The sequence below is a fragment of the Amblyraja radiata genome, chromosome 7, assembly GCF_010909765.2.
Source record: "Amblyraja radiata isolate CabotCenter1 chromosome 7, sAmbRad1.1.pri, whole genome shotgun sequence".
NCBI lineage: Eukaryota > Metazoa > Chordata > Chondrichthyes > Rajiformes > Rajidae > Amblyraja > Amblyraja radiata.
The window spans coordinates 8,465,059-8,490,207 of NC_045962.1; the positions used below are offsets into that span (position 1 = coordinate 8,465,059).

The following is a 25,149-nucleotide window of genomic DNA, read 5'->3' on the forward strand; positions in this document are numbered from 1 at the left end:
ACTCGCAGCATGGTCATCACGAGGTCGTAGGTAGGTCGTAGCAGGTCGTGATGCTAGTCGTAGGTACTCGTGGCATCAAGTAGGTCGGGGCGTTTTTTTCAAGCCTGATGAAAAATGTCCACAAGTAAAAAAGGTTGTGAATTAGGTGGTGAAAGTGGGACAGGCCCTTTACTGATGAATATGCGCAGGCCCGTTTCAAGCCTTGACCTTCATGTGGTCAAAGGAGATATGAGAATCCGCGACGCGAGTGTGAAAGATCAACGAGCTGGAAGTCAAGGAGAGGTCAACTAGGAGGCGAGGCTGGAGAAGTGTCGTAAATACAAGTTATTCTTTGCAAAGAATGTAACTGGTTCACGAGCATTCCTGCTCACGGCCTGTCAACGAGATGCATTGCATTCTGCTAATCTTGCTCTGGATCGCATGTGTATCTCTGTACAGGGCTGCCTTCATTCAGAGCAAGGACGGGGGACAGAGAACTAGCAGGACAAGTCTTTCCCCTCTTACGGCGCTCCTCAGCTGTAATTATGTGCAGTGGCGGGGCTGATGGATGTGCCGGTGCTGAAAGTCCCACCTCCCCGCACACCATTGTACGAATATAACCACTTATTGGTGCTTATTGAACTACAGTTTCGCAAATATAGTTCAATAACTAAGCACTTGTTGTGCAGAAAAAGATCCAATGTTTGTACTGCATGTATCAACAGCCCTAGCTCTCGACATCACCCCCGTTTCCCTTTCCTCCAGTCTAAAGAACGGTCACGACCCGAAACGTCACCTTTTCTTCAGAGATGCTGTCTGACCCGCTGAATGACTCCAGCTTTTTGTGTCCATCTTCGCCCCAGCTTCAGTATTTCTTTTCTTTCTACTCTTAGGCAAGAGATGTTCTTCTCAATGCTAGAACCCTAGATGTTCTTCTCAATGCTAGAAGCCAACAATAGCTCAGTGGGTCACATTTCAGTCTTTGAGTCCGAGGTTGTAGATTCAAGTCCCACTCTGGGAAGCTGAGCGTGAAGTTGTAGACGGATGCTCCCACATATGCTGGATTCTCTCTGCACGGGCGGTCACGGTGGCGCAGTGGTAGAGTTGCTGCCTTACAGCGTATGCAGCGCCGGAGACCCGGGTTCGATCCTGACTGTGGGTGCTGTCTCTACGGAGTTTTCACCTTCTCCCCGTGACCTTGGGTTTTCTCCGAGATCTTCGGTTTCCTCCCACACTCCAAAGACGTACAGGTTTGTAGGTTAATTGGCTTGGTGTAAGTGTAAATTGTCCTTAGTGTGTGTAAGGCAGAGTTAATGTGTGGTGATCGCTGGTCGGCGCGGACTAGGTGGGCCGAAGGGCCTGTTTCCGCGCTGTATCTCTAAACTAAACTAAAGCTGTGGAGGCCATGTCAATGGATATTTTTCAGGCGGTGAAAAGATTGTCCCTGGTGTATGTAGGATAGTGTGAATGTGCGGGGATCGCTGGTTGGCATAGATCTGATGGGCCGATGGGCCTGTTTCAGCGCTATATCTCTAAACTCAATTATAATCTAGATATTTCCCTCAACATACAATTTCATCTCCACATTAAGCAGACCCCTACACAGAGACGCGTGGTGGTCGGTGGGGTTCAGTGGTGGAAACACAGGAGGACTTCCTTCAGCTCATGTGATGGGGGCAGGAGCAGAGGATGAACAGCAACTGTTGGATGGAAACCAAGCACCGTCCAAAGCCCGGCTGGAAGCACGAGGCGATCAGATGAAAGATTCTTCATCAGCAGAAGAATGAATGGGTGGCTCCAAAGAGCCCAAAGTGCTGGAGTAACTCAGCGAGTCAGGCAGCATCTCTGGAGAACATGGATAGGTGACGTTTCACAGAGTGCTGGAGTAACTCAGCGGGTTAGACAGCATCTGTGGAGAACATGGATAGGTGATGTTTTGGGTGGGGACTCTTTTTCAGACTAAACAGTATCTGCAGTTTCAACCGTGGGGGATTCAGTTTGCAACCAGTAATTAACAGACATTGCACTCTCTGCAATGAAGAAGGGTCTCGACCCGAAACGTCACCCATTCCTTCGCTCCATAGATGCTGCCTCACCCGCTGAGTTTCTCCAGCTTATTGTCTACCTTCCATCTTTATGGAGATCACCCTCAGCGGGAAAGGTTCAGTGGTGACAGAAGGAAGGGAAACCTTTTTGCATTTGGATGGAAAAGGCGTTTTCCGGGAACGTTTCTCGGGAACGCTCCTAAAGATGATGCTCAAGGCCCATACTCCATCCTGGTCGTTCTGCAGTTGTACAAGGCCCTAGTGAGACCACACCTGGAGTATTGTGTGCAGTTTTGGTCCCCTAATTTGAGGAAAGAAATTCTTGCTATTGAGGGAGTGCACTCTGGAGTTTAGAAGAATGAGAGGGGATCTCATTGAAACATGTAAGATTGTTAAGGGCTTGGACACGCTAGAGGCAGGAAACATGTTCCCGATGTTGGGGGAGTCCAGAACCAGGGGCCACAGTTTAAGAATAAGGAGTAATCCATTTAGAATGGAGACGAGGAAACACATTTTCTCACAGAGAGTTGTGAGTCTGTGGAATTCTCTGCCTCAGAGGGTGGTGGAGGCCGGTTCTCTGGATGCTTTCAAGAGAAAGCTAGATAGGGCTCTTAAAAAAATAGCGGAGTCAGGGGATATGGGGAGAAGGCAGGAACGGGGTACTGATTGGGGATGATCTGCCATGATCACATTGAATGGCGGTGCTGGCTCGAAGGGCCAAATGGCCTCTTCCTGCACCTATTGTCTATTGTCTATTGTCCATCATGTGGCTCTGGAGGGTTTCAACAAACCTTGCTTGTGGGCAGACTGAGAACCAGTGGATGTTCCCACTGATCACCCACCCGCTCTCTGCAGCCCCTTCTAACAAGTACACTTGCCCGGGGGCTGAGGGCAATTTGGTCAACACTGGAAGACCAGCACTGGATGCAGCATGGAAACAAGCCTTCTAGCCCACCAAGTCCGTGCCGACCAGCGATCACCCCTTACATTAGCACAATCCTACACATTAGGGACAATTTACAATTCACAGAGGCCAATTAACGTGGAAACCTGTACACCTTTGGGATGTGGGAAGAAACCGAAGCACCCGGAGAAAGCCCACGTGGTCACGGGGAGAACGTGAAAACTCCGTACAGACAGCACCCGTAGTCAGAATCGAACCCGGGGGGTCTCTGGCGCTGTAAGGCAGCAACTCTACCGCTGTGCCACCGTGCTGCCAGCAGGGATACGTGATTCTTCCACAAGTCAACAGATGAAGAACAAGCAGGATGTGTAGGAAGGAACTGCAGATGCTGGTTTAAATCGAAGATAGACACAAAATGCTGCAGTAACTCAGCGGGGCAGGCAGCATCTCTGGAGAGAAGGAATGGGTGATGTTTCGGGTCAAAATCAGCCGTTCAAGCAGAAATCAATTTGAAAGAATCAGACTTCATCAGTCTGAAGAAGGGTCTCGACCTGAAACGTCACCTATTCCTTCTCTCCAGAGATGCTGCCTGTGCCGCTGAGCTACTCCAGCATTTTGTGTCTATCTTCAAGCACAAGCAAGGTTGAGGAACAGCTTCTCCCCAACGACTATCAGGCTCTCGAACACTATAAAATCCAACTGCCTGGGGTGCACGAGGGACTTTTAGCTTTGTATGGCCTTGCACTCTGTTTGTTTTTATTTATTGAATTTTTTTTGTCTGTTAATTACATTATCTAGTACTGTGTTTGCAAACCTGTCGGGCTCCTTCTGCTGTAAGTAAGAATTTCATTGTTCAGTTTCGTGACATAATGGGCCTGTCCCACTTGGACGACCTAATCCACGAGTTGAGAAGACCCTAGACGTGTTGAAAAAAATTTCAAGGTCATGTTGACTCGCCGAAGTAAAAGACCTCCTACGACGATGTCTATGACCTCCTACGACCCCTCTCGACCTCAGTCTTCCACACCTAAGACCAACTATGACTAGCTATGAGTGGAAAATGATAAAATGATGTAATGTTTGCATTTTTTTTCTCGGGCCAGTTACCGACCTACGACTACCCACGACTACCATCACGACCTACTACGACCTACCTACAAGTAAAAAGTGTCCATTTTTTCCATGCCGACCTGTTTTTGCTCGTGGACATTTTTTATCAGGCTGGAAAAAACACCGCAACCTACTTGAGGCCACGAGTACGCGGAGACCACTCATGAGGAAGAGGAAGAGTGACCTACGACCTCCTACGACCTCATGGCGACCATGCTGCGAGTATGAATCAAGGGCATAGAAACATAGACAATAGGTGCAGGAGTAGGCCATTCGGCCCTTCGAGCCTGCACCGCCATTTGATATGATCATGGCTGATCATCCAACTCAGTATCCCATCCCTGCCTTCTCTCCATACCCCCTGATCCCTTTAGCCACAAGGGCCACATCTAACTCCCTCTTAAATATAGCCAATGAACTGGCCTCAACTACCTTCTGTGGCAGAGAATTCCACAGATTCACCACTCTCTGTGTAAAAAATGATTTTCTCATCTCGGTCCTAAAAGATTTCCCCCTTATCCTTAAACTGTGACCCCTAGTTCTGGACTTCCCCAACATCGGGAATAATCTTCCTGCATCTAGCCTGTCCAACCCCTTAAGAATTTTGTAAGTTTCTATAAGATCCCCCCTCAATCTTCTAAATTCTAGCGTGTACAAGCAGAGTCTATCCAGTCTTTCTTCATATGAAAGTCCTGCCATCCCAGGAATCAGTCTGGTGAACCTTCTCTGTACTCCCTCTATGGAAAGAATGTCTTTCCTCAGATTAGGAGACCAAAACTGTATGCAATACTCCAGGTGTGGTCTCACCAAGACCCTGTACAGCTGCAGTAGAACCTCCCTGCTCTTATACTCAAATCCTTTTGCTATGAATGCTAACATACCATTTGCTTTCTTCACTGCCTGCTGCACCTGCATTCCTACTTTCAATGGTACACAAAATTGCTGGGGAAACTCAGCGGGTGCAGCAGCATCTATGGCATTCCTACTTTCAATGACTGGTGTACCATGACACCCAGGTCTCGTTGCATCTCCCCTTTTCCTAATCGGCCACCATTCAGATAACAGTCTACTTTCCTGTTTTTGCCACCAAAGTGGATAACCTCACATTTTCCACATTATACTGCATCTGCCAAACATTTGCCCACTCACCCAACCTATCCAAGTCACCTTGCAGCCTCCTAGCATCCTCCTCACAGCTAAGGAGGCTGCAAGGTCTCTCAGCTTCGTGTCATCCACAAACATGGAGATGTTGCATTCAATTCCCTCATCCAGATCATTAATATATATTGTAAATAGCTGGGGTCCCAGCACTGAGCCTTGTGGTACCCCACTAGTCACTGCCTGCCATTCTGAAAAGGACCCGTTTACTCCTACTCTTTGCTGCCTGTCTGCCAGCCAGTTCTCTATCCACATCAATACTGAACCCCCAATACCGTGTGCTTTAAGTTTGCATACTAATCTCTTATGTGGGACCTTGTCGAAAGCCTTCTGAAAGTCCAGATATAACACATCCACTGGTTCTCCCTTATCCACTACTAGTTACATCCTCGAAAAATTCTATAAGATTCGTCAGACATGATTTACCTTTCATAAATCCATGCTGACTTTGTCCAATGAATTCACCACTTTCCAAATGTGCTGCTATCCCATCTTTAATAACTGACTCCAGAATTTTCCCCAACACCGATGTTAGACTAACTGGTCTGTAATTCCCCGTTTTCTCTCTCCCTCCCTTTTTAAAAAGTGGGATTACATTAGCTACCGTCCATTCCTCTGGAACTACTCCAGAACTCCTCCAGGCAAACTCGGCAGTGGTAGCTAATTAGGTCGTGAAAGTGGGACAGGGGCTTAAGTCTATGAAACGCTCTTGACTCTTGCTGAGGCCGCACGTGGAGTATTGGGTTCAGTTTTGGACACCTTGTTATAGTAAAGATGCCTTTTAAGCTGGAAAGAGTACTGAGAAGATTTACGAGGATGGTGCCAGGACTTGAGGGCCTGAGCTCCAGGGAGAGGTTGAATAGGCTGGGACTATTCCTTGGAGCGCAGGAGAATGAGTGATCTTATAGAGGGGTATAAAATATTGAGTGAAATACAAAGGTTGCATGGACAGATTCTTTTACCCAGGGTAGGGGAATTAAGAACAAGAGGACTTGGGTTTAAAATAAAAAGCCCCTGTCCCACTTGCGTGTCCTTGGCACGCAAATTACGCGACCTCGTGGTCGCGTTGTGACGCGACAGTCCCACGAAAGCCGCGCGCGTCTTCATGCGCCCGCACAGCCGTCTGGATCACGCAACATCATTTGAAGATGGACACAAAATGCAGGAGTAACTCAGCGGGACTGGCAGCATCTCTGGAGAGAAGCAATGGGTGATGTTTTGGGTCGAGACCCTTCTTCAGTCTAAAAGAAGCGCCTTGACCCGAAACGTCATCCATTGCTTCTCTCCAGAGATGCTGCCGGTTCTGCTGAGTTACACCTGCATTTTGTGTCTCTCTTCAATTTACTTGGCCCCGCTCTGGGAGTAGAAGTGGGGGCGGATCCGGACTGCAACGGCCGTGAGCCCCAGGCCGAGCTCGGCGATCGTTCGCCTGCTTCTGCTGCTGTTGGAGGTGAGATGTTGCGTCACGCCAGGGTCTTGGGCCTGTCCCACTTTGGCCGTCAGTTACGCGACAGGCCGGTGGCACGTGAAGATTTTGTTCGGTACAAAATCCCGGAGCGCCGCTCGATACCACGCACAACTCCATACCCCTCCACGCTTCTCAGTGGGACCGGCCACACGATGCCCGTGTGCCTCAACGCGACCACAAGGTCGCATAATTTGCTGCGATGGACACGTAAATGGGACAGGGCCTTAACCTCAACAACTGTGATCTTCTATGGACTGTGTCTTTGATTGCACCGTGGACTTTGATTGTTGGACTATTATTTTACCTACCATTAATCTATTGTATTATTGATTATTATACATTATATTGTGTGTTATTCCTCGAACCACAGCAAGTAAGAATTTCATTGTTCCATTGTATGTCCATTTGATAATTAAACACGCTTGTCTCTTGTTCAGACTCTTTGTGTTATTGATCCAGAAGGCACAGCCAGTGTAGCCGCTGCCTCACTGCTCCAGAGACCCAGGTTCGATCCTGACCTTGGGTGCTGTCTGTGCGGAGTTTGCAAATTCCCACTATGAGCACGTGGCTTTCCTCCAGGTGCTCTGGTTTTCCTCCCACATCTCAGAGTCGTGCGAGTTTATGTTAATTGTCCCCAATGTGTAGGTGAGGGGTAGAGTCTGGGGGAAATTGATACCAGTATAGAAAGAATAAAATGAGTCTGAAGAAGGGTCTTGACCCGAAACGTCACCCATTCCTTCTCTCCAGAGATGCTGCCTGTCCCGCTGAGTTACTCCAGCATTTTGTGTCTATCAAGAGAGAATAGAGTTGGATTAGATCAGTGTAGGATCAGTGTACAATGGTGGGCCTACAATGACAGGCCCCCCTGTCTCCACGCTGTATCTCTCTATCTATCTTGAGGTATTGGCCTTTCATTATTTTTGCTCAAATATTGTCTGAAGAAAACGAACTCTATCAACCTCTAAAGATCACACCTTCTTCACTGCCCTTAAGGCCTCAGTTAGAAAACTCAACTCTTAGAAAAGTGAATTCTTAAGAATTGATAGATTCTTGATCAGTGCACGTGTCGGGGGTTGTGGGGAGAAGGCAGGAGAATGGGGTTGAGAGGGAAAGATGTTAGAACGTATGAACTTGCGCTTGCATCAGTGTAACAACATGGGTGGGAATCGTTCTGGCGATCTATAAATGTGGACTATTATTGATTATCAAGGAGAAATCCATGCTTGGCTAAATTGCCTTGTTATTGTTTCCCCAGCACCCAGATGAGAAGCGGTTGGAAGGGCTGTCCAAGCAGCTGGACTGGGACGTGCACACCATTCAGCGGTGGTTCCGCCAACGCAGGAATCATGAGAAGCCCAGCGTCCTTACCAAATTCTGTGAGAGCATGTACGGATTTAACCTGTTGTGTTTTACCAGTGTCACACTGAAGGCAATTTATTAATCTGCTGTGTTTCAATGCAGAATTGAGTTGTTGCAATGCAGAATTGAGTTGTTGCAATGCAGAATTGAGTTGTTGCAATACAGAATTGAGTTGTTGCAATGCAGAATTGAGCTGTTTCAATGCAGAATTGAGCTGTTTTAATGCAGAATTGAGCTGTTTTAATGCAGAATTGAGCTGTTTTAATGCAGAATTGAGCTGTTTCAATGCAGAATTGAGCTGTTTCAATGCAGAATTGAGTTTTCAATGCAGAATTGAGCTGTTTTGATGCAGAATTGCTGTGTTTTAATGCAGCTAAGGCGGTATTGAGTTGTTTTAATGCAGAATTGAGTTGTTCTAATGCAGAATTGAGCTGTTTCAATGCAGAATTGAGCTGTTTCAATGCAGAATTGAGCTGTTTCAATGCAGAATTGCTGTGTTTTAATGCAACTGTTTTAATGCAGAATTGAGCTGTTTTAATGCAGCTGTTTTAATGCAGAATTGAGCTTTCAATGCAGAATTGAGCTGTTTTAATGCAGAATTCAGCTGTTTCAATGCAAAATTGTGTTGTGTTTTATTCAGAATTGAGTTGTTTGAATGCAAAATTGTGTTGTGTTTTATTCAGAATTGAAGACAGTTGTTATCAGTTATGTTTTAATGCAGAATTAAAGACAGCTTTTATCTCTTGTATTTTAATGCAGAACTGACAACAGTTTGTAACCTAGAAGCAAGGAACTGAAGATGCTGGTTTACAAAACAAGACACAAAGTGCTGGAGTAACTCAGCAGGTCTGACAAATCTCTGAGAGCATGAATAAGTGACGTTTCGGGTCGAGACCCTCCTTCTGAAGAAGGGTCCTGACCTGAAACATCACCTATCCATGTTCTCCAGAGATACTGCCTGACCCGCTGAGTTACTTCAGCACTCTGTGTCTTTTTTATAACGTGTTGTGTTTGAATGCAGAATTGAAGACAGTTTATAATCAGACTGAAACAGGATTTTATTTCTTGTGATATTTAAAAATAATAAATTGATTACTTCTTGTTGGTGGTTCAGCATGTTAGCAGGTGAGCAAAACACAGTGCTGGAGTAACTCAGCGGGTCGGGCAGCATCTGTGGAGGGAATGGACAGATGACAATTTGGCTCAGGACGCTTCATCAGACTAGAGTCTGACTAGAGACACTTGGGACTCTGAAGAAGGGTCCCAACTCAAAATGTGGCCTGCCCATTACTTCCACACATGCTGCCTGACCTGCTAAACGCTTCCAGCAGTTTGTATCTTTGCTCAACATTCCAGCATCTGCAGTTTCTTGTCATAGACTCATACAGCACGGAAAAAGGCCTTTTGGCCCAACTTGCCCATGCCAACCAAGTCAAGTCAAGTCAAGTTTATTCGTCCCATACACATATGAGATGTGCAGTGAGATGAAAAGTGGCAATGCCCGCGGACTTTGTGCAAAAAAAAAACTACAAAACAGAATAGAATAGAATCAGTAATTACATATTTGTGGGAGAGAAAAAAAAGAAGAAACAGCAATTAAATGTTGAAAAAAGACACCACACAACAGTAAATTGGTTCAGTAAATAATAATAATAATAATAACTTTATTTATAGAGCACTTTAAAAACAACCACTGTTGCAACAAAGTGCTGTACATGACTAATCATGAACAAAAAATTATTACAAGACAATAAAAACATTAAAAAAGAGAGTAAAAACAATAAAAAACATTAAAAACACTAAAACAGGAGCAAAGTCTCATGCAGGGTCAAAAGCCAAGGAATAGAAAAGGGTTTTAAGACTGGTTTTGAAGATGGACAGTGAGGGGGCCTGTCTGATGTGCAACGGCAGAGTGTTCCATAATGTCGGAGCAGCAACAGAGAAGGCTCTATCCCCTCTGAGCTTCCGCTTAGACCTCGGTACCTCCAGGAGCAGCTGATCAGCTGACCTGAGGCACCGGGCAGGAGCGTAGGGATGAAGCAGCTCAGAGAGGTAAGGCGGGGCGAGACCATTTAAAGATTTTAAAACAAATTAAAACAAGTAAAGTTAGTCCCTGGTGAGATAGGAGTTTACAGTCCTAATGGCCTCTGGGAAGAAACTCCTTCTCAACCGCTCCGTTCTCACAGCATGGCAACGGAGGCGTTTGTCTGATCGTAGCAACTGGAACAGTCCATTGCTGGGGTGGAAGGGGTCCCCCATGATCTTGTTGGCTCTGGAGTTGCACCTCCTGATGTATAGTTCCTGCAGGGGGGCGAGTGTAGTTCCCATAGTGTGTTCAGCCGAATGCACTACTCTCTGAAGAGCCTTCGTGTCCTGGGCAGAGCAATTCCCAAACCAAATTGTGATGTTTCCAGTCAAGATGCTTTCCACAGCCGCTGAGTAGAAGCACTGGAGGATCCTCAGAGACACTCTGAATTTCCTCAATTGCCTGAGGTGGTAAAGGCGCTGCCTTGCCTTACTCACCAGTGCGGCAGCGTGTGATGCCCATGTCAGATCCTCTGAGATGTGGACTCCCAGGTATTTACCAAGATGCCCCATCTACACTGGTCCCACCTGTGTGGGTTTGGCCCATATCCCTCTAAACTTTTTCCTATCCATTTACCTGTCCTAATGTTTTAGAATGTTGTTTAGTACATCCCAACTACCTCCTCTGGAAGAGTCTCGACCCGAAATGTCGGCAATTCCTTCTCTCCATAGATGCTGCCTCACCCGCTGAGTTTCTCCAGCATTTTGTTTATATCTCCTCTGGCAGCTACACCCACCATCCTCTGGGTGAAAAAGTTGCCCCTCAGGTTCTTATTAAATCTTTCCCCTTTCGCCTTAAACATATATCCTCTGGTTCTTGATTTCTCAACCCTGGGTAAAAGACTCTGTGCATTTACCCTGTCTATTCCCCTCACGATTTTATACACAGCTTCTGCAGTTTCTGTGTCTCCATATTAGCAGATGAGGTCAGGTTCACCATTTAGAAAGGAGATGAGGAGGAGTTTCTTTTGCCAGACTCTGATGAACCTGTGGAACTCATTGCCACAGACTGCTGCGGAGGCCAAGTCATTGGGTATTTTTAAAGCAGAAATTGACAGGTTCTGGATTCATCAGTGGTCACTCGAAGCGAGTATGACTGTCCTCTCATGGAGGACGCCTGTGCGTGACTTTGTTTAACGTGGGGAGACTGGTGCACGGACAGCCACCCCACGTTCCTTGACAGATCTGGGTCAGGATCCAGTGGCGTGGAGTCCAAGACGACCGGAGACCCTTTTCTGCTGCAGCCTTCATCCGCCTTCCCAACCGTTGTGACGCTCCACTAAGAGCCATCGTCCTCCGCCTGTTCCACCGTTGAGGCCTTGGTTGGATTGCTCTTTGTCAGAGTCCTCCCCCTCGACCTTACCGCCGTGGGTGGCCCTACCAGGAGCGGAGCCCCAGATGGCATCGCTCTCAGGATCTCAGGTCCACACAAGCTTCTCCACCACGACAAGGTGACAATCCACGGAGAAGGGTTCTGGATTAGTAAGGATGTGAAAGGTAACAGGGAGAAAGCAGAAGATAGATAGATGGATAGATATAATTTATTGCCACACAACCAGGGTTGGTGGAAATTTGGGTTGTCAGCAGCAGTACAATAATAAAGAACACACAACCACAATAAAACTGTAACATAAACATCCACCACAGCATTCATCACTGTGGTGGAAGGCACAAAAATTTGGCCAGTCCTCCTCCATTTCCCCCCGTGTACAGGACCAGAGTCCAGTCAGTCCAGGATCGGCTCTTCCTCACCGGAGACCACGGCTTTAAGATGGTGTAGGCCGCAGGCCGGCGGTCGAGATTTAAAGTCCCCGCCGCAACCAGAAGCACCGTAGACTGCAGGGCCGGCGGTCGAAGCTCCCCTCCAGGGGTGATGGTAAGTCCATGCCAGACCCGCGGTAGAAATTGGCCGCGGGCCGGCAGTGATGGCTTCTTCTTCCCCCGGGTCCCCCACGAGGGATCCCGGGCTGTAGACGCCGCACCAGCTGGAGCTCTGCAGACCGCGGCTTCAGGCTGCGACTTCAGGCTGCCGGCTGCCCCGGGCCAGCGAAACGGAGCGCTCCCCTCCAGCGAGCCCCAGCAAGGGTCGCCCGCTCCACGCCGAGAGTCCACGCTGCGCCCGCCGCTGAAGCCCCGGGCGTGTCTCCGGGAAAGGCCGCGTCGATCCTTGATGTTAGGCCACGGCGGAGGCGACCTGGAAAAAGTCGCCTCTCCATGGAGGAGGCGACCGAAGCGGTTTCCCCCTTACCCCCCCACACCACCCCCCACACAAAACACACGAAGAAACACAAAATACACACTTTAAAACATACTAAAAAAAAAAAAAAGCTGGAAAAACTGACGTGCTGCTGACATGGCTGCACACAGAGGAGCGCCCCCTACAGAATGGAGTTGAAAGGGAAAGATAGATCAGCCATGATAGAATGGCAGGGTAGACTTGATGGGCCGAACGGCCAAATTCTACTATGACATGAATTTGATACATTAATGTGGCTATTTGCAAGTTCTCCATGTGAATATCTGGGTTTCCTCCGGGTGCTCTGGTTTCCTCCCACACCCCAAAGATGAGCAGGTTTGTCGGCTAATTGTCCTCCATAAATTGCCCCGAGATTGTAGGGAGTGGGTGTAAAAGTGGGATAACATAACATTAGTGTGAACGGGTGATTGATGGCCAGCATGGACTCGGTGGACTGAAGGGCCTGTTTCCAAACTGTATCTCTGAACTGAGAGGGAAAATTGTTCAGCCATGATCGAATGGCGGAGGAGACTCGATGGGCTGAATGGCCTAATTCTACACCAATGTCTTCTGGTCTTGCTCTCTATAGTCTTAACAACTAAAGATACATTTTTAACTAATACAGTATTTTAGATTAGACTTAAAATTAGATTCCTTTATTGTCATTCAGACCTTTTGGTCTGAACGAAATTATGTTGCCTGCAGTCATACACAGAACCAATAAAAACAAAACATCCATTAAACACAAATTAAACATCCACCACAGTGAGTTCACCAAGCACATCCTCACTGTGATGGAGGCAAAGTCTTAGTCTAATGCTCGATAACAGCCTGTTTTTGTAAACAAATGAAACTAATTCAAATCTGGTGAAAACTGTGATTGAATGAAATAGTTAATGTTTGATGTTGTTGATGATGTATATTTGATGCTCCCTCTGATTAGACACAACGACAAAAACCAACACAGCAAGTAGAATGGCTTGTAGACAAAAATGCTGGAGAAACTCAGCGGGTGAGGCAGCATCTATGGAGCAAAGGAAATAGGCAACATTTCGGCATCTGCAGTTCTTTCTTAAAGAAGTAGAATGGCTTAATGTAATGATTTAGACCAGGGGTCGGCAACCTTGTTCAGCATCGGGGCCAGGACCCATGTCTGTGAGCGGATGGCGGGCCACATCTATCGTCATAGTGTGGCACTTGGTGTGGTTTATTGCATTAGTTTTCACATGTTTTTCGATGAGTTTTCTGCAGTTCCCAGGTTGGCCCGCCTGCCCTGGGACTGGCTGTAGCGCCAAGGTTGCCTGCGTGCCCCGGGACGAGCTGTAGTTCCCAGATCAGCTCGCGTCCCCGGGACTGGCTGCAGTTCCCAGGTCGCGGAAAGTAATAATACGCCTGCGGGCCGGATGATTTTGGGTTACGGGCCGGATCCGGCTCGTGGGCCGTAGGTTGCTGACCCCTGATTTAGACTTTAAAGATACAGCGTTGAAACAGGCCGTTCAGACCACTGGGTCCGCGCCGCCCACTGATCACCCCGTACACCAGCTCTATCCTACACGCCAAGGACAATTTACAATTTTACCGAAGCCAATTAACTTACACACCTTTTGAGTGTGGGAGGAAACCGGAGCACCCGGAGAAAACCCACGCGGTCACAGGGAGAACGTGCATACTCTGTATAGACAGCACCCAGAGTCGGGATCGTACCCAGGACTCTGGCGCCGAGAGGCAGGGACTCTACTGCCGAGTCACTGTGCCGCCCTTAAAGCCAAGAAAGCCAAGCTAAGCTGAGAAAGCAGCAGGAGCTAAATGGGCACTGTTACCTTCTGATAACTTTACCTTCCTGAATTATTTCAGAAAAGCAACGGTGCCCTGCAGGGCAGCAGCAAATTACTGTGATTCTGCAAATCTGACAGAACATCTGAAAATGCTAAAAAAACAATCAGCGGGTCTCAGAGAATCCGTGAGGAGAGAAACAGTTTGTAGTTCAGATTTGTGACCTCTCATTACAACTAGTCTTTCGCCCGAACTTCAGTAAAAGCTTAAATTGTGGTTGAGAGATGAAACTCAAGACTAGTTCATAAGTTCTAGGATCAGATTTAGGTCATTCGGCCCATCGAGTCTACTCCATCGTTCAATTGTGGCCACACTATTTTCCCCTCTCAACCCCATTCTCCTGCCTTCTTCCCATAACCCCCGACACTCGCACTAATCAAGAATAGTAAGATTAAACGAGAACTTACCAGTTTGAAGTTTGATCTTTATTTTATGAGGAGTTGCGATGAGGGAATACGTGAAGACCCCGCCAGCACGCGTGCGCGGCATTCTTCAAAGCAGTGGTGTGGAATCACAGAAAATAGTAATTGAAGTAAACATAGTAAAGACAAGGAGAACTAAGATACCAGTTGACCTTTATAATTGAGGGCGGGAGCGGAGGGCACATAATCCCTCACCGTAACTCCTCATAAAATAAAGATCAAACTTCAAACTGGTAAGTTCTCGTTTAATCTTACTATTTTACTTCGGAGTCGCGTGAGTGATTGCGTGAAGATTTTAAAGCTCTGTGATTTCAAGCTGTGGAATAGTACATGCTTCACTCACTGCCGAAGTCATTCAAGGGAGGAAGTATGTTATTGTATTCAGACATGCATCCAATTCAGGCAATAACAATTTATTTTACCAAAATAATCCTCCCTAGGGCTAAATATATTACAGAATTCAAACTTGATTCTGCAATACCGCAGGTTTGGTTAGTGGCTTATTTTAAAGAATTGGAAGGTCTTTCTCTTGACCATCCTGCTGTAGCCAGGATATGGTCCATAGGCACTTCCTTGTCTCTAGTTGCCGGTGTTGCTGTTGCCCATGTGGATAGAAACTTAAGATGTCAGTATCCACCCCAGCAGCTTCCAAGCCTGTCTGAGCCGTCTAGCGATGGTTAGTGCTGATACCCGGCCATTAGGCTGTTTATGGCTGCCCATAGTGCTAATTTACTTCCTGTAGGCGGCGAGACTCTCGTCAGCAGCGGCCTCTGCAGTCCGTCTGCGTTTTTATTATTTTATGTCTACGTTTTAATGTAGTTTTTGTTATTTTTGTTGGGGTATGTGTGTGGGGGGGTGGGGGTGGTGTGGGGGGGTTGGGGGTAACTTTTAAATCTCTCCCTGCACGGGAGACCCGACCTTTTCTTTGTCGGGTCTCCGTTGTCGTTGGGGCTGCAACGAGGAGCGGCCTCCAACAGGAAAACCGGGGGCTCTGGTGCTGACTACTCACCTCACCGTCGCGGAGCTGGCCGAGTCCAGAGCGGGTGGAGCTGTGGTGGACGCTGCTGCGACCCGACCCCCGGATATTCGGTGACTGCAACTGCGGGTTTGGCGGACGGCACCGGGAGCCCGCGGGTCCCTGGAGGGAGACCGCTTTTCGGGGCTTCCGCAGCGGCGACTTCTCCCGCCCGAGTTGCGGGGTTGAGGAGCTCCTGGAGCGGGGCCTACATCACCGCCCCGCGCGGCTTGGAATGGCCGCGGGAGTTTGCGAGCGCACGCCGGGGGCTCTAACATCAAGACCCAGTGCGCGACCTTGCATCACCCGGCGTGGTTTTAATGGCCACGGGACAATTCGCCATCGCCCGCCGGGGGCTTTGACTTTGACTCTGACATGGGGGGGGGAGAGTGCAGTGGAGAGAAAAGTTTTTTTTGGCCTTCCATCACAGCAATGTGATGGATGTTTATGTAAATTATGTTGTGTCTTGGGTCTATTTGTTGTAATGTATGGCTGCAGAAACGGCATTTCGTTTGGACCTCAAGGGGTCCAAATGACAATAAATTGAATTGTATTGTATTAAGTTTTAGTAGTTTTAAGGTATAATAGAAGGTGTGTCATTACACACAGTCGGGTGTCAGTTGAGTATATCTGGAATTCCAAATTTTGTCCTGATGATCATGGTCTATCTTGTTTAACAAGCTCTAATATGCGAAGTTATCTTTTCTGGAGATGCCATCATATATCCCAGTCTCAGTTTATGTAGAAACTGGACCCCTAGATCTGAGACCAGTACTATTAGCATACTGTTTTTAAATGTCAGCCCCATTTGTCAGCCCCATTTGTCAGCCCCCTCCCCCCCCCCACCGGGACAGGGACATTGCTGGTGCCCCTAGCAATGTTAGTACAACACTGACGTCCCAGATCTGGGAGTACCTCCCTCTAGGAGGGTTGGTGTTGAAATAATCCTCATAAGTTTGACAACTAGAGGGTGAGATCCCATGGAGATTGTTGTGGCGCCTGCCATCAGCAAGCTGACAGGGCACTCCTGCATAATTATAGTATTGCAGCTCAGTCCTTCATCTACATGAAGGCTGGATAGGAATTCCCAGGACGTTGGTGGTTGTTGCTGTATTATACGCTACACCAGCCCTTGTTGATTCTTGATAGGCCGCCGTGATCATGCTCATGGTCCTGTCCGCCAGCCCGGATCTAGCATGGTGGACTATGGTTCAGGGACTATGTCCGAGACCACAGGGATCCATGGCTGTGTAGGCCAATCGGGTACTTTCAAGACACCTGATGTTGAGTCCATATGTGTTTTTGCTTAGGATCTGACTGATGAGGCAGGAGGGAAAAAACATTGTAAACAATTATTCCCCATTCAGTGAGTAACGTCCATTGCTGCTGCCCCAAGTGTGGTTCACAAGCGGCATATGTTGGTAACTGGTGATTGGGTCTAGATGCAAATAGATTGATAGCTGGTGTCCCTCTTTTGGTAATATCAGCAACTTTTTTGTGGTCCAACAGCCATTCGATGCTGTCATTGAATTTTCATGACCTGGTATGTGGCTCAGTATTGAGCTTACCTGGTAGGTAAGTTTGCTGATAGTCAAATATGTATGTTAACACACCATAGCCAAATATATTGGCCAGATTGACACATGGTATCGATCTTTTCTCCCATATGATTAATATGTGCCACCATTGTGATATTATCAATTCGTAGGCGGACATGCAGAGAGTGCATTGTTAGCAGTAGGCTTTTAGACCATAAAACGCACCCAACACCCGTGTTTTTAGTAATTAATTATTTTGTAGGTTTATCCAAGTCTGCTTTACTCTTTGGCAATGTTACAGACATATGGATAACGTTAATTGTAAATCCCAGAAAGTCCAGTTGTGGATGCCGTCGACTTAGATTTATCTGGATGGAGATGATCCCAGAGTGTCACCCTATGTTTGGTAGCTAAAACTGCTGATTTAGTTAGATCAGGGTTTTTTTCCCACAATTGATATATCATCAAGATATGCCATGACAATATGTTTTTGTTTCTAATATTGCCAAGGCCCGTTTTAATATCTTGGTGAAAAGTCTTGGGGCTGAAGTTAGACCATTAGGCAACGCTATGCCCTGTCATAGTTGCCCCATCCAGTTAAATTTTAGGTATCGACAATGATCCCTCCATGTCTCCCAAAACAAGTGTAATATTCCCCCTGTTAGTACAGGTCATACACCTTTATGTTCTGGAAGGAACCAGATCCACCTACTTACCTGGTTGCCGGTGGTACGTCCATTTCTTCAATTTCTGCCTCTTCTGCGGAAGAGACGCCGGAGTGCGGGGTTGGCACGTTTTCCATGAGGGTCGCTCTGAGCCTTGGCCTGAAAGGACCTTCATGGTGCTGCCCGGCCCTCATGCTTTCACCAGCGTCCTGGTGTTGATACCTGCTGGTGGTTGCATAGGGGTGCTGTCATTGCTAATGACGCTGTTATGAGCCTGACGGCTTTAATCTCTTTGTCGAGCTTTTCTCTGTACCATCGTCTGGGCGAGCAACCAATGATATGCCCGCTGTCAGAAGTTTTGAAATCTTCTGTAGTTTGACCTCCTGGGTTTTTGTGCCAGTCCCACTGTACCCCCAGATCGCATTGTTTGCTGCAGGCATTTTTAAAACGAAGTAAAGTTGACAGGAGGCCTATACTTCTGCGTAATTTTGTTGCCTGTTCCTGCAGAAGATGGAAGTACAGGTAGTCGATGCTGGCCGCCAGCCTGGTCTGTAATGGTACTTTTCGTTGATCCGTAATTTTGGTGATCACGCCCAGTAGCTCCTTAGGATTCTGCACCCCCTGCACACTGCCGTTTTCTTCAGCCACGTCCCCTTCTTCTGGACCAGCCCAGCCCAGGTCCACAACGCATTCCTCTGTCGAGGGAGATGCATTGTTTTACAGCCCTCGATAAGGTGCTGTTGTGGGAGTGCGAAGACTCCCATAGTGAGCTTGCTCCATCTCCCGGAGCAAGTCACGGGCGGACCTCTGCTGCACTCGGGCAGCGTGCCCCTTTGGCCGGACTCAGATGAGTATGATCGGCCGGTCTGAATCCTGCTGGGCTTTGCCTCCAGCCTGCTGCGCTGCTTTGAGCTGTACGACTCATGGCGCTGGATTCAGCTTGGAGTCGGTAAGTGGACCTTAGTAACCACGCCAACGGTCACTTTCACTGCCCTTGGGCAGTGCGTCCTTCTGGCCGGACTCCCCTGAGTCTATCGGCCGTACCGACTCCTGCTTGCCTGCAGCCCGCTGTGTTGTTTCCAGGTATACAGCTCGCGGTGCTGGGCTCAGCCTGCGCCGGTCGTACCCGGCTGTCGGCTGCCGGAACCTTCCTAGTTCCCCACAGCCTGCGGTCCTGGAACCGCTGTTTGCCCATGGCTGTCGGCTGCCGGAACTTTCCCTAGTTCCCCACAGCCTGCGTTCCTGGAGCCGCTGGACGTCTCTGGTGTCGGCTGCCGGGAACTGCCTTGTTCCCCGCGGCAGCCTGCGGTCCAGGTCCGTTTTTTCTTCCCCTTGTCCAACGTGCTGTAACATAAAGCATAGCAAGGGGAAGAATACAACTTCAATTTTTCCTTACCTGTGTAGAACCGTTTGAAATTTTCCCGCGGGAGCGCTCCACCCCCGCCTGTCGCTGTTGCACTGCGTGAGACGCAATGTCACGCACGCGTGCTGGCGGGGTCTTCACGTAGTCACTCACGTGACTCCGAAGTAAAATCTGACAATCACCGCCTGAAAAATATCCATTGACATGGCCTCTACAGCATTAGTTTAGAGATACAGCGCGGAAGCAGGCCCTTCGGCCCACCCGTTCTGACCAGCGATCACCACACATTAACACTGCCTTACACACACTAGGGACAATTTACACTTACACCAATTAACCTACATACCTGTACGTCTTTGGAGTGTGGGAGGAAACCGAAGATCTCGGAGAAAACCTACGCAGGTCACGGGGAGAATGTACAAACTGCGTACAGACAGCATCCATAGTCGGGATCGAACCCAGGTGCCCGGCGCTGCATACCGCTGCGCCACCGTGCTGTCCCTTAAACAATCCAAGGCTTCCTACTTTTAGTCTTCTGTGGTAATTACTTCCACCGATTCACCACCCTCTGACTAAAGAAATTCCTCCTTATCTTTCTAAAGGTACGTCCTTTGATTCTGTGTCCTGCAGTCTCCATAATCTAGACTAATCCATCATCAGAGAATTGGACAATGGGCAAAGTTACAGTCGTACAGCACAGAAACAGGCCCTTCAGCCTAACATCCATGCTGTCCAAGATGTCCCCTCTAACCTATTTGCCCACATTTTATCCCTCTAAACCTTTCCTATCCATGTACCTGTCCAAATATCTTTAGTGCTGTTCCTGTACCTGCCTCAACTGCTTCTTCTGGCAGCTCGTTCCATTTATCCACCGCACTCTGTGTGAAAACGTTGCCTCTCTGGTCACTATTAAATCTACCCCCCCTCTCACCTTAAACCTAAGCCCTCTAGCACTAGTCCAAACCTCCGATGTACAATTAAATAACAAGCAGTAAAGAGTGCAGAGAAGATTAACGAGGATGTTGCCTGGACTCAATAGACAATAGGTGCAGGAGTAGGCCATTTGGTCCTTCGAGCCAGCACCGCCATTCAATGTGATCATCCTCAATCAGTACCCCGTTCCTGCCTTCTCCCCATATCCCCTGACTCTGCTATCTTTAAGAGCCCTATCTAGCTCTCTCTTGAAAGTATCCAGAGAACCTGCCTCCACCGCCCTCTGAGGCAGAGAATTCCACAGACTCGCAACTCTCTGTGAGAAAAAGTGTTTCCTCGTCTCCGTTCTAAATGGCTTACTCCTTATTCTTAAACTGTGGCCCCTCGTTCTGGACTCCCCCAACATCGGGAACATGTTTCCTGCCTCTAGCGTGTCCAAACCCTTAACAATCTTATATGTTTCAATAAGATCCCCTCGAGGCCCTAAGCCACAGGTTGAGGTTGAGCAGGCTAGGACTTTATTCCTTAGAGCACAGGAGGATGAGGGTTGACCTTACAGATCTGTATAAGATCATGAGGGGAATATATAGCTAATGCAGGATTGGGAATTAGGATCGAACCTGGGTCTCTGGCGCTGTAAGGCAGTAGCTCTACCGCTGCGCCACCATGCCACTCTTTAGCTTAGTCAGTAAACTTACTTTAGTTTAGTTTATGTCACGTGTACTGAAGTACAGTGAAAAGTTTTTTTTTGTGTGTTATCCAGTCAGTAGAAAGGGTCTACAAGATTACAATCAAGCCGTCCACTGTGTTCAGATACAGGATAATGGGAATAATGTTTATTGCAAGATAAAGTCCGTTTAAAGGGAGTCCACGTGTCTACGATGAGGTAGATGGGAGTTCAGGACCACTCTTTGGTTGTTGGCAGAATGATTCAATTGCCTGATAACAGCTGGGAAGAAACTGTCCGTGAATCTGGAGGTGTGCGTTTTCACACTTCTGTACCTCTTGCCTGATGTGAGAGGGGAGAAGAGGGAGTGCCCGGGGTGAAACAAGTTCGTGATTGCGCTGGTATCCTTGCCGAGACAGTGTGCTCACTAGTATTTGATTTTTCAATCCTGGGAAAAAGGTTCTGGTTGTCTATGCTATCTGCTCCTATCATGTTGCCTCCTATCTGTGCCTCTGTCTTTGACAATAGGAAGTCCCACGTATGCCACAGAATACTTAGTGTTGCTATTCCAGCCTGACTGATGATTCCCATTCTGCAGTGCAAGCGTATTGTAACGTTTTTCATTTGCTAAGGCTCTGCGATGCAATACACTTTGTAAGCAGCTTTTACAGTTGACTACATGGAAAAGTAATGATAATGACCTAGATTTCGACGCCCCACTTTGCGTATTGTGTCCGTTTTGTTCATCCTGCTGACGGAAAGATCCCATTAAGCCGGGAGAAGTGCCGAGAAGATTTACGAAGATGTCGCCAGGGATCGAGGGACAGGTAGGGAGATAGGGAGAGGTTGGGCAGGTTCAGACTTAATTCCTTGGAGCGCAGGAGGCTGAGGAGTGATCTTATAGAGATGTATAAAATCATGAGGGGAATAGGCGAATGCACAGAGTCTTTAGCCCAGGGTAGTGGAATCAACAACCAGAGAACATAGGTTTAAGGTGAGGGGGGAAAGATTTAATAGGAACTTGAAAGGATTTTGTACGCAGAGGGTGGTGATAATATATATTGTTTGAAGGAACTGCAGATGCTGGTTTACATTATAGATGGACACAAAATGCTGGAGTTACTCAGTGGGACAGGCCGCATCTCTGGAGAGAAGGAATGGGGTTGAGACCTTTCTTCAGGATATATGGAATGAACTGCCAGAGGAGTTAGTTGAAGCAGGTACGACAACAGTATTTAAAAGACATTTGGACAGACACGGCTGCTCCTCGACCTACGATGGGGTGACGTTCCGATAACACCATCGTAAATCGAAAACATCGCGTCGAAAACGCATTTAATACACTGGGACCACGTGACCGGGAGTAACGTGCGGCTCGCTGCCGTTGTTGAGCGTTTGCCGATCGTAAAGTCGAAACATCGTAAATCGGGGAGCACCTGTACATAGATAGGAAAGTTTTGATGGGTTGTGGGTCAAACGTGGGTCTAATGTGACTATCGTGGATGGGGTATCCTAGTGGTCATGGACAAGATGGGCTGAAGGGCCTGCTCTATGGTATGATGTGGTAGGGTATGACTCGATGACCCGTGTTTTGCAATTAACGATGAAAGGATGGCGCCCATTGCTATTATCGTAAGGAGTTAACCATTAAGAACCAGCAGGCTTACGTATTGAGGAGCTAAGGCACCAGGAACAGTGGCACGACCGATCATACTAATTATCCGTTCAAATCAAAGAATTCCCACGGCTATGGAGACACAAGAAACTGCAGATGCTGGGATCGTGAGCAAAACACAAAGTGCTGGGTGGACTCAGCGGATCAGGCAGCATCCGTGGAGGGAATGGACAGACGATGTATTTCATTAACCTGAAGAAGGGTCCCGACCCGAAACGCCAACCGTCCAGTCCCTCCACAGATGCTGCCTGACCCGCCCTGACCCGCCCTGACCTGCCTGACCTGCCTGACCTGCATGACCTGCATGACCTGCATGACCTGCCCTGACCTGCCTGACCTGCATGACCTGCATGACCTGCCCTGACCTGCATGACCTGCCCTGACCTGCCTGACCCGCCAAATTCATCCAGCACTTTGTGATTTAATTCTTACAACTAGTAAAGCAGAAAGTAAAATTCAAGGATGATAACTCGCACTCTCTTCCCTCTCCTCAGTCCCCTCCACCCATATCCTTTCCTCCAGCTTCACATTTCACTCCTCCTCTTCTCTCCTTAACTGACACCCTTTGTTGTCTCCTTTTCACCTCCAGCCTTGGTCACTTATTCCACCCACTTAGTCCACCACCCCCCCCCCCCCCCCCCCCCCCCCCCCCATCACCTGTATCCACCTATCACTTGACATTGAAGACACAAAGTGCAGGAGTAATTCAGCGGGTCAGGCAGCGTCTCTGAAGAACATGGATAGGTGAAGTTTCGGGTCAGCACCTTTCTTCAGATCACTTGCCAAGCTTTGTCCCACACCCCAACCTCTGTTCTTTTCCAGCTCCCCTCTCCCCCCCCACTCCATCAGTCAGAAGAAGGGTCCCAATTTTAAACGTCGCCTGTCCTCTCCCTCCACAGATGCTGCCTGACCCGCTGAGTTAATCAAGGTAGCAGGCATTTTAAACTGGTACATTTGGATTTGCATTATGGTTATTTGCACGTTACGTTACGACCTGCGTTGGTTTCCTACGGGTGCTTCGGTTTCCACCTACGTCCTAAAGACATGCGGGTTTGTAGGTCAACGGGCCTCTGTAAATCTCATGTGTAGAGAGTGGATGAGAAAGTGAGATAACATAGGACTATGAACGGGTGATCGAATGTTAGCATGGGCTTGGTGGGCCGAAGGGCCTGTTTCCATGCTGTATCTCTTTTAATAGAAACTAAACATTTAGGACGGCATTGATGCACCATTATCACATTTATAACTTTTTTTATGAAACCTAATAATGCTTCAGTGAGGAGATGTAAAATATTTTTGCACCATTGTTTTCATATATTTCATCATTAAATTAAATTAATGAAAATGAACAATGGACCCTCGGGTGTAGTTTTGCACTGAGTGCATTTTCATGAATATGATTCATTGGTCAAGTTTGTCACAAGCTTTAGAAGCTAAAATTAGCCTTTGTTAATTGTGGATACATTTCTGATGGAAAGGTTTTCCCAACTGGATACTTAACTCAATTTTTGGTTGGCAATGAAAATGTTGCTCTATTTTAAAATGTATTTTGTAAACTTCCTAGAGGGCTAGTCCATGAAAATAATTCCCCTCTTCCACCCCGTCCCCGTCCCATTCCACCCATGTCCCTACTTCCAGCTTTACATTTCAATCCTCTTCTCTCCTTACCTGGCACCCTTTTCACCTCCAGCCTTTGTCACTTACTTCACCCATTTGCAATCACTCCCTCACCAGTATCCACCAGGGCCAGATTTAGATAAAGAGAGGCCCTAAGCTATTTCACTTGTGAGCACGCCCCCCAAACCCCCACCCCCACGACTAGAGGACCATGACTACCCGACAGTGACAGTGTGACACTTTTAGATCCTACTGTATGTTGTCATTAAACAGTTGGTTTTAAAATACATATTGGATTCACCGCGGAGCGGGCGATGCCTTACCTAGATCGCCGTTTGAAGCTCTGGAGTGTTGGGCCTGCGGCAGGGATGAGGTTTGGGGCCGGAGGAAGGCAGGTGAGTGGACTGAGGCCGAGGCGATGTCTGGTGGAGGGGTGATGGGTGGTCAGGGGGTAGGGGGGTATGAGGACTGTAGTGTGGGTGGGGAAGAGCTGGGGTCACATGGGTTATGTGGAATGGGGAAGACACAGTGGAACAGCCACTGAGGTTACCAGAGTTGGGGGGACTGGCACTAGGACCCAGCTCAGTCAAACCGAGGGGAGTGGGAATCTGCAGCGTGGAAACTTCAGGCCCGGTGCTGAGTCCAGGCTGCAGGTATGGCGACGGCTGCGGGCTGCTGGAGGGAGGGCGGTGGAGTGGCCAGGGTCAGCGGGCAAAGGGTAGGAGGTCCCTAAAGCTTGTCTAGCTTATACGTAAATCCGGCCCTGGTATCCACCAAAGATCCTGTAGCGGAGCAAGATAGACCACTCCTTCTAAATGCAATGGGCTGACGTGTAATACGCAACGGAGCGGAACGTGGGCCTTTTTTTCATCCATTTCAGTAACCCAACCCGACTCGCAGTGTAATCAACGTTGCAGGGGAACAATTTGTGTTAATAAATTATAATTCTGAAAATGAGGAGAAGATTTTTACCAAAGAACTTTTATTATTACGAGGATGTTTCCGTCTCCGCTCTAGTATCTTTGCTCCGCTATGGGATCTTTGGTGTGGAGACGGAAGCCGGTTACGAAAATGAGG

The 25,149-nt window shown here is 47.9% G+C and overlaps 1 protein-coding gene across 1 annotated transcript in view; it reads left to right on the forward strand.

The window, feature by feature from the left end:
* Window positions 1–25,149, forward strand: part of cers6 (ceramide synthase 6) — a gene marked incomplete at its 5' end in the record, with an annotated part of 112,499 nt that overhangs the window by 1,824 nt on the left and 85,526 nt on the right. Inside the window, one exon of the mRNA XM_033023654.1 lies at window positions 7,920–8,050. Coding sequence (XP_032879545.1) covers window positions 7,920–8,050 — 131 coding nt within the window. The remainder of the gene's footprint in view (window positions 1–7,919; window positions 8,051–25,149) is intronic.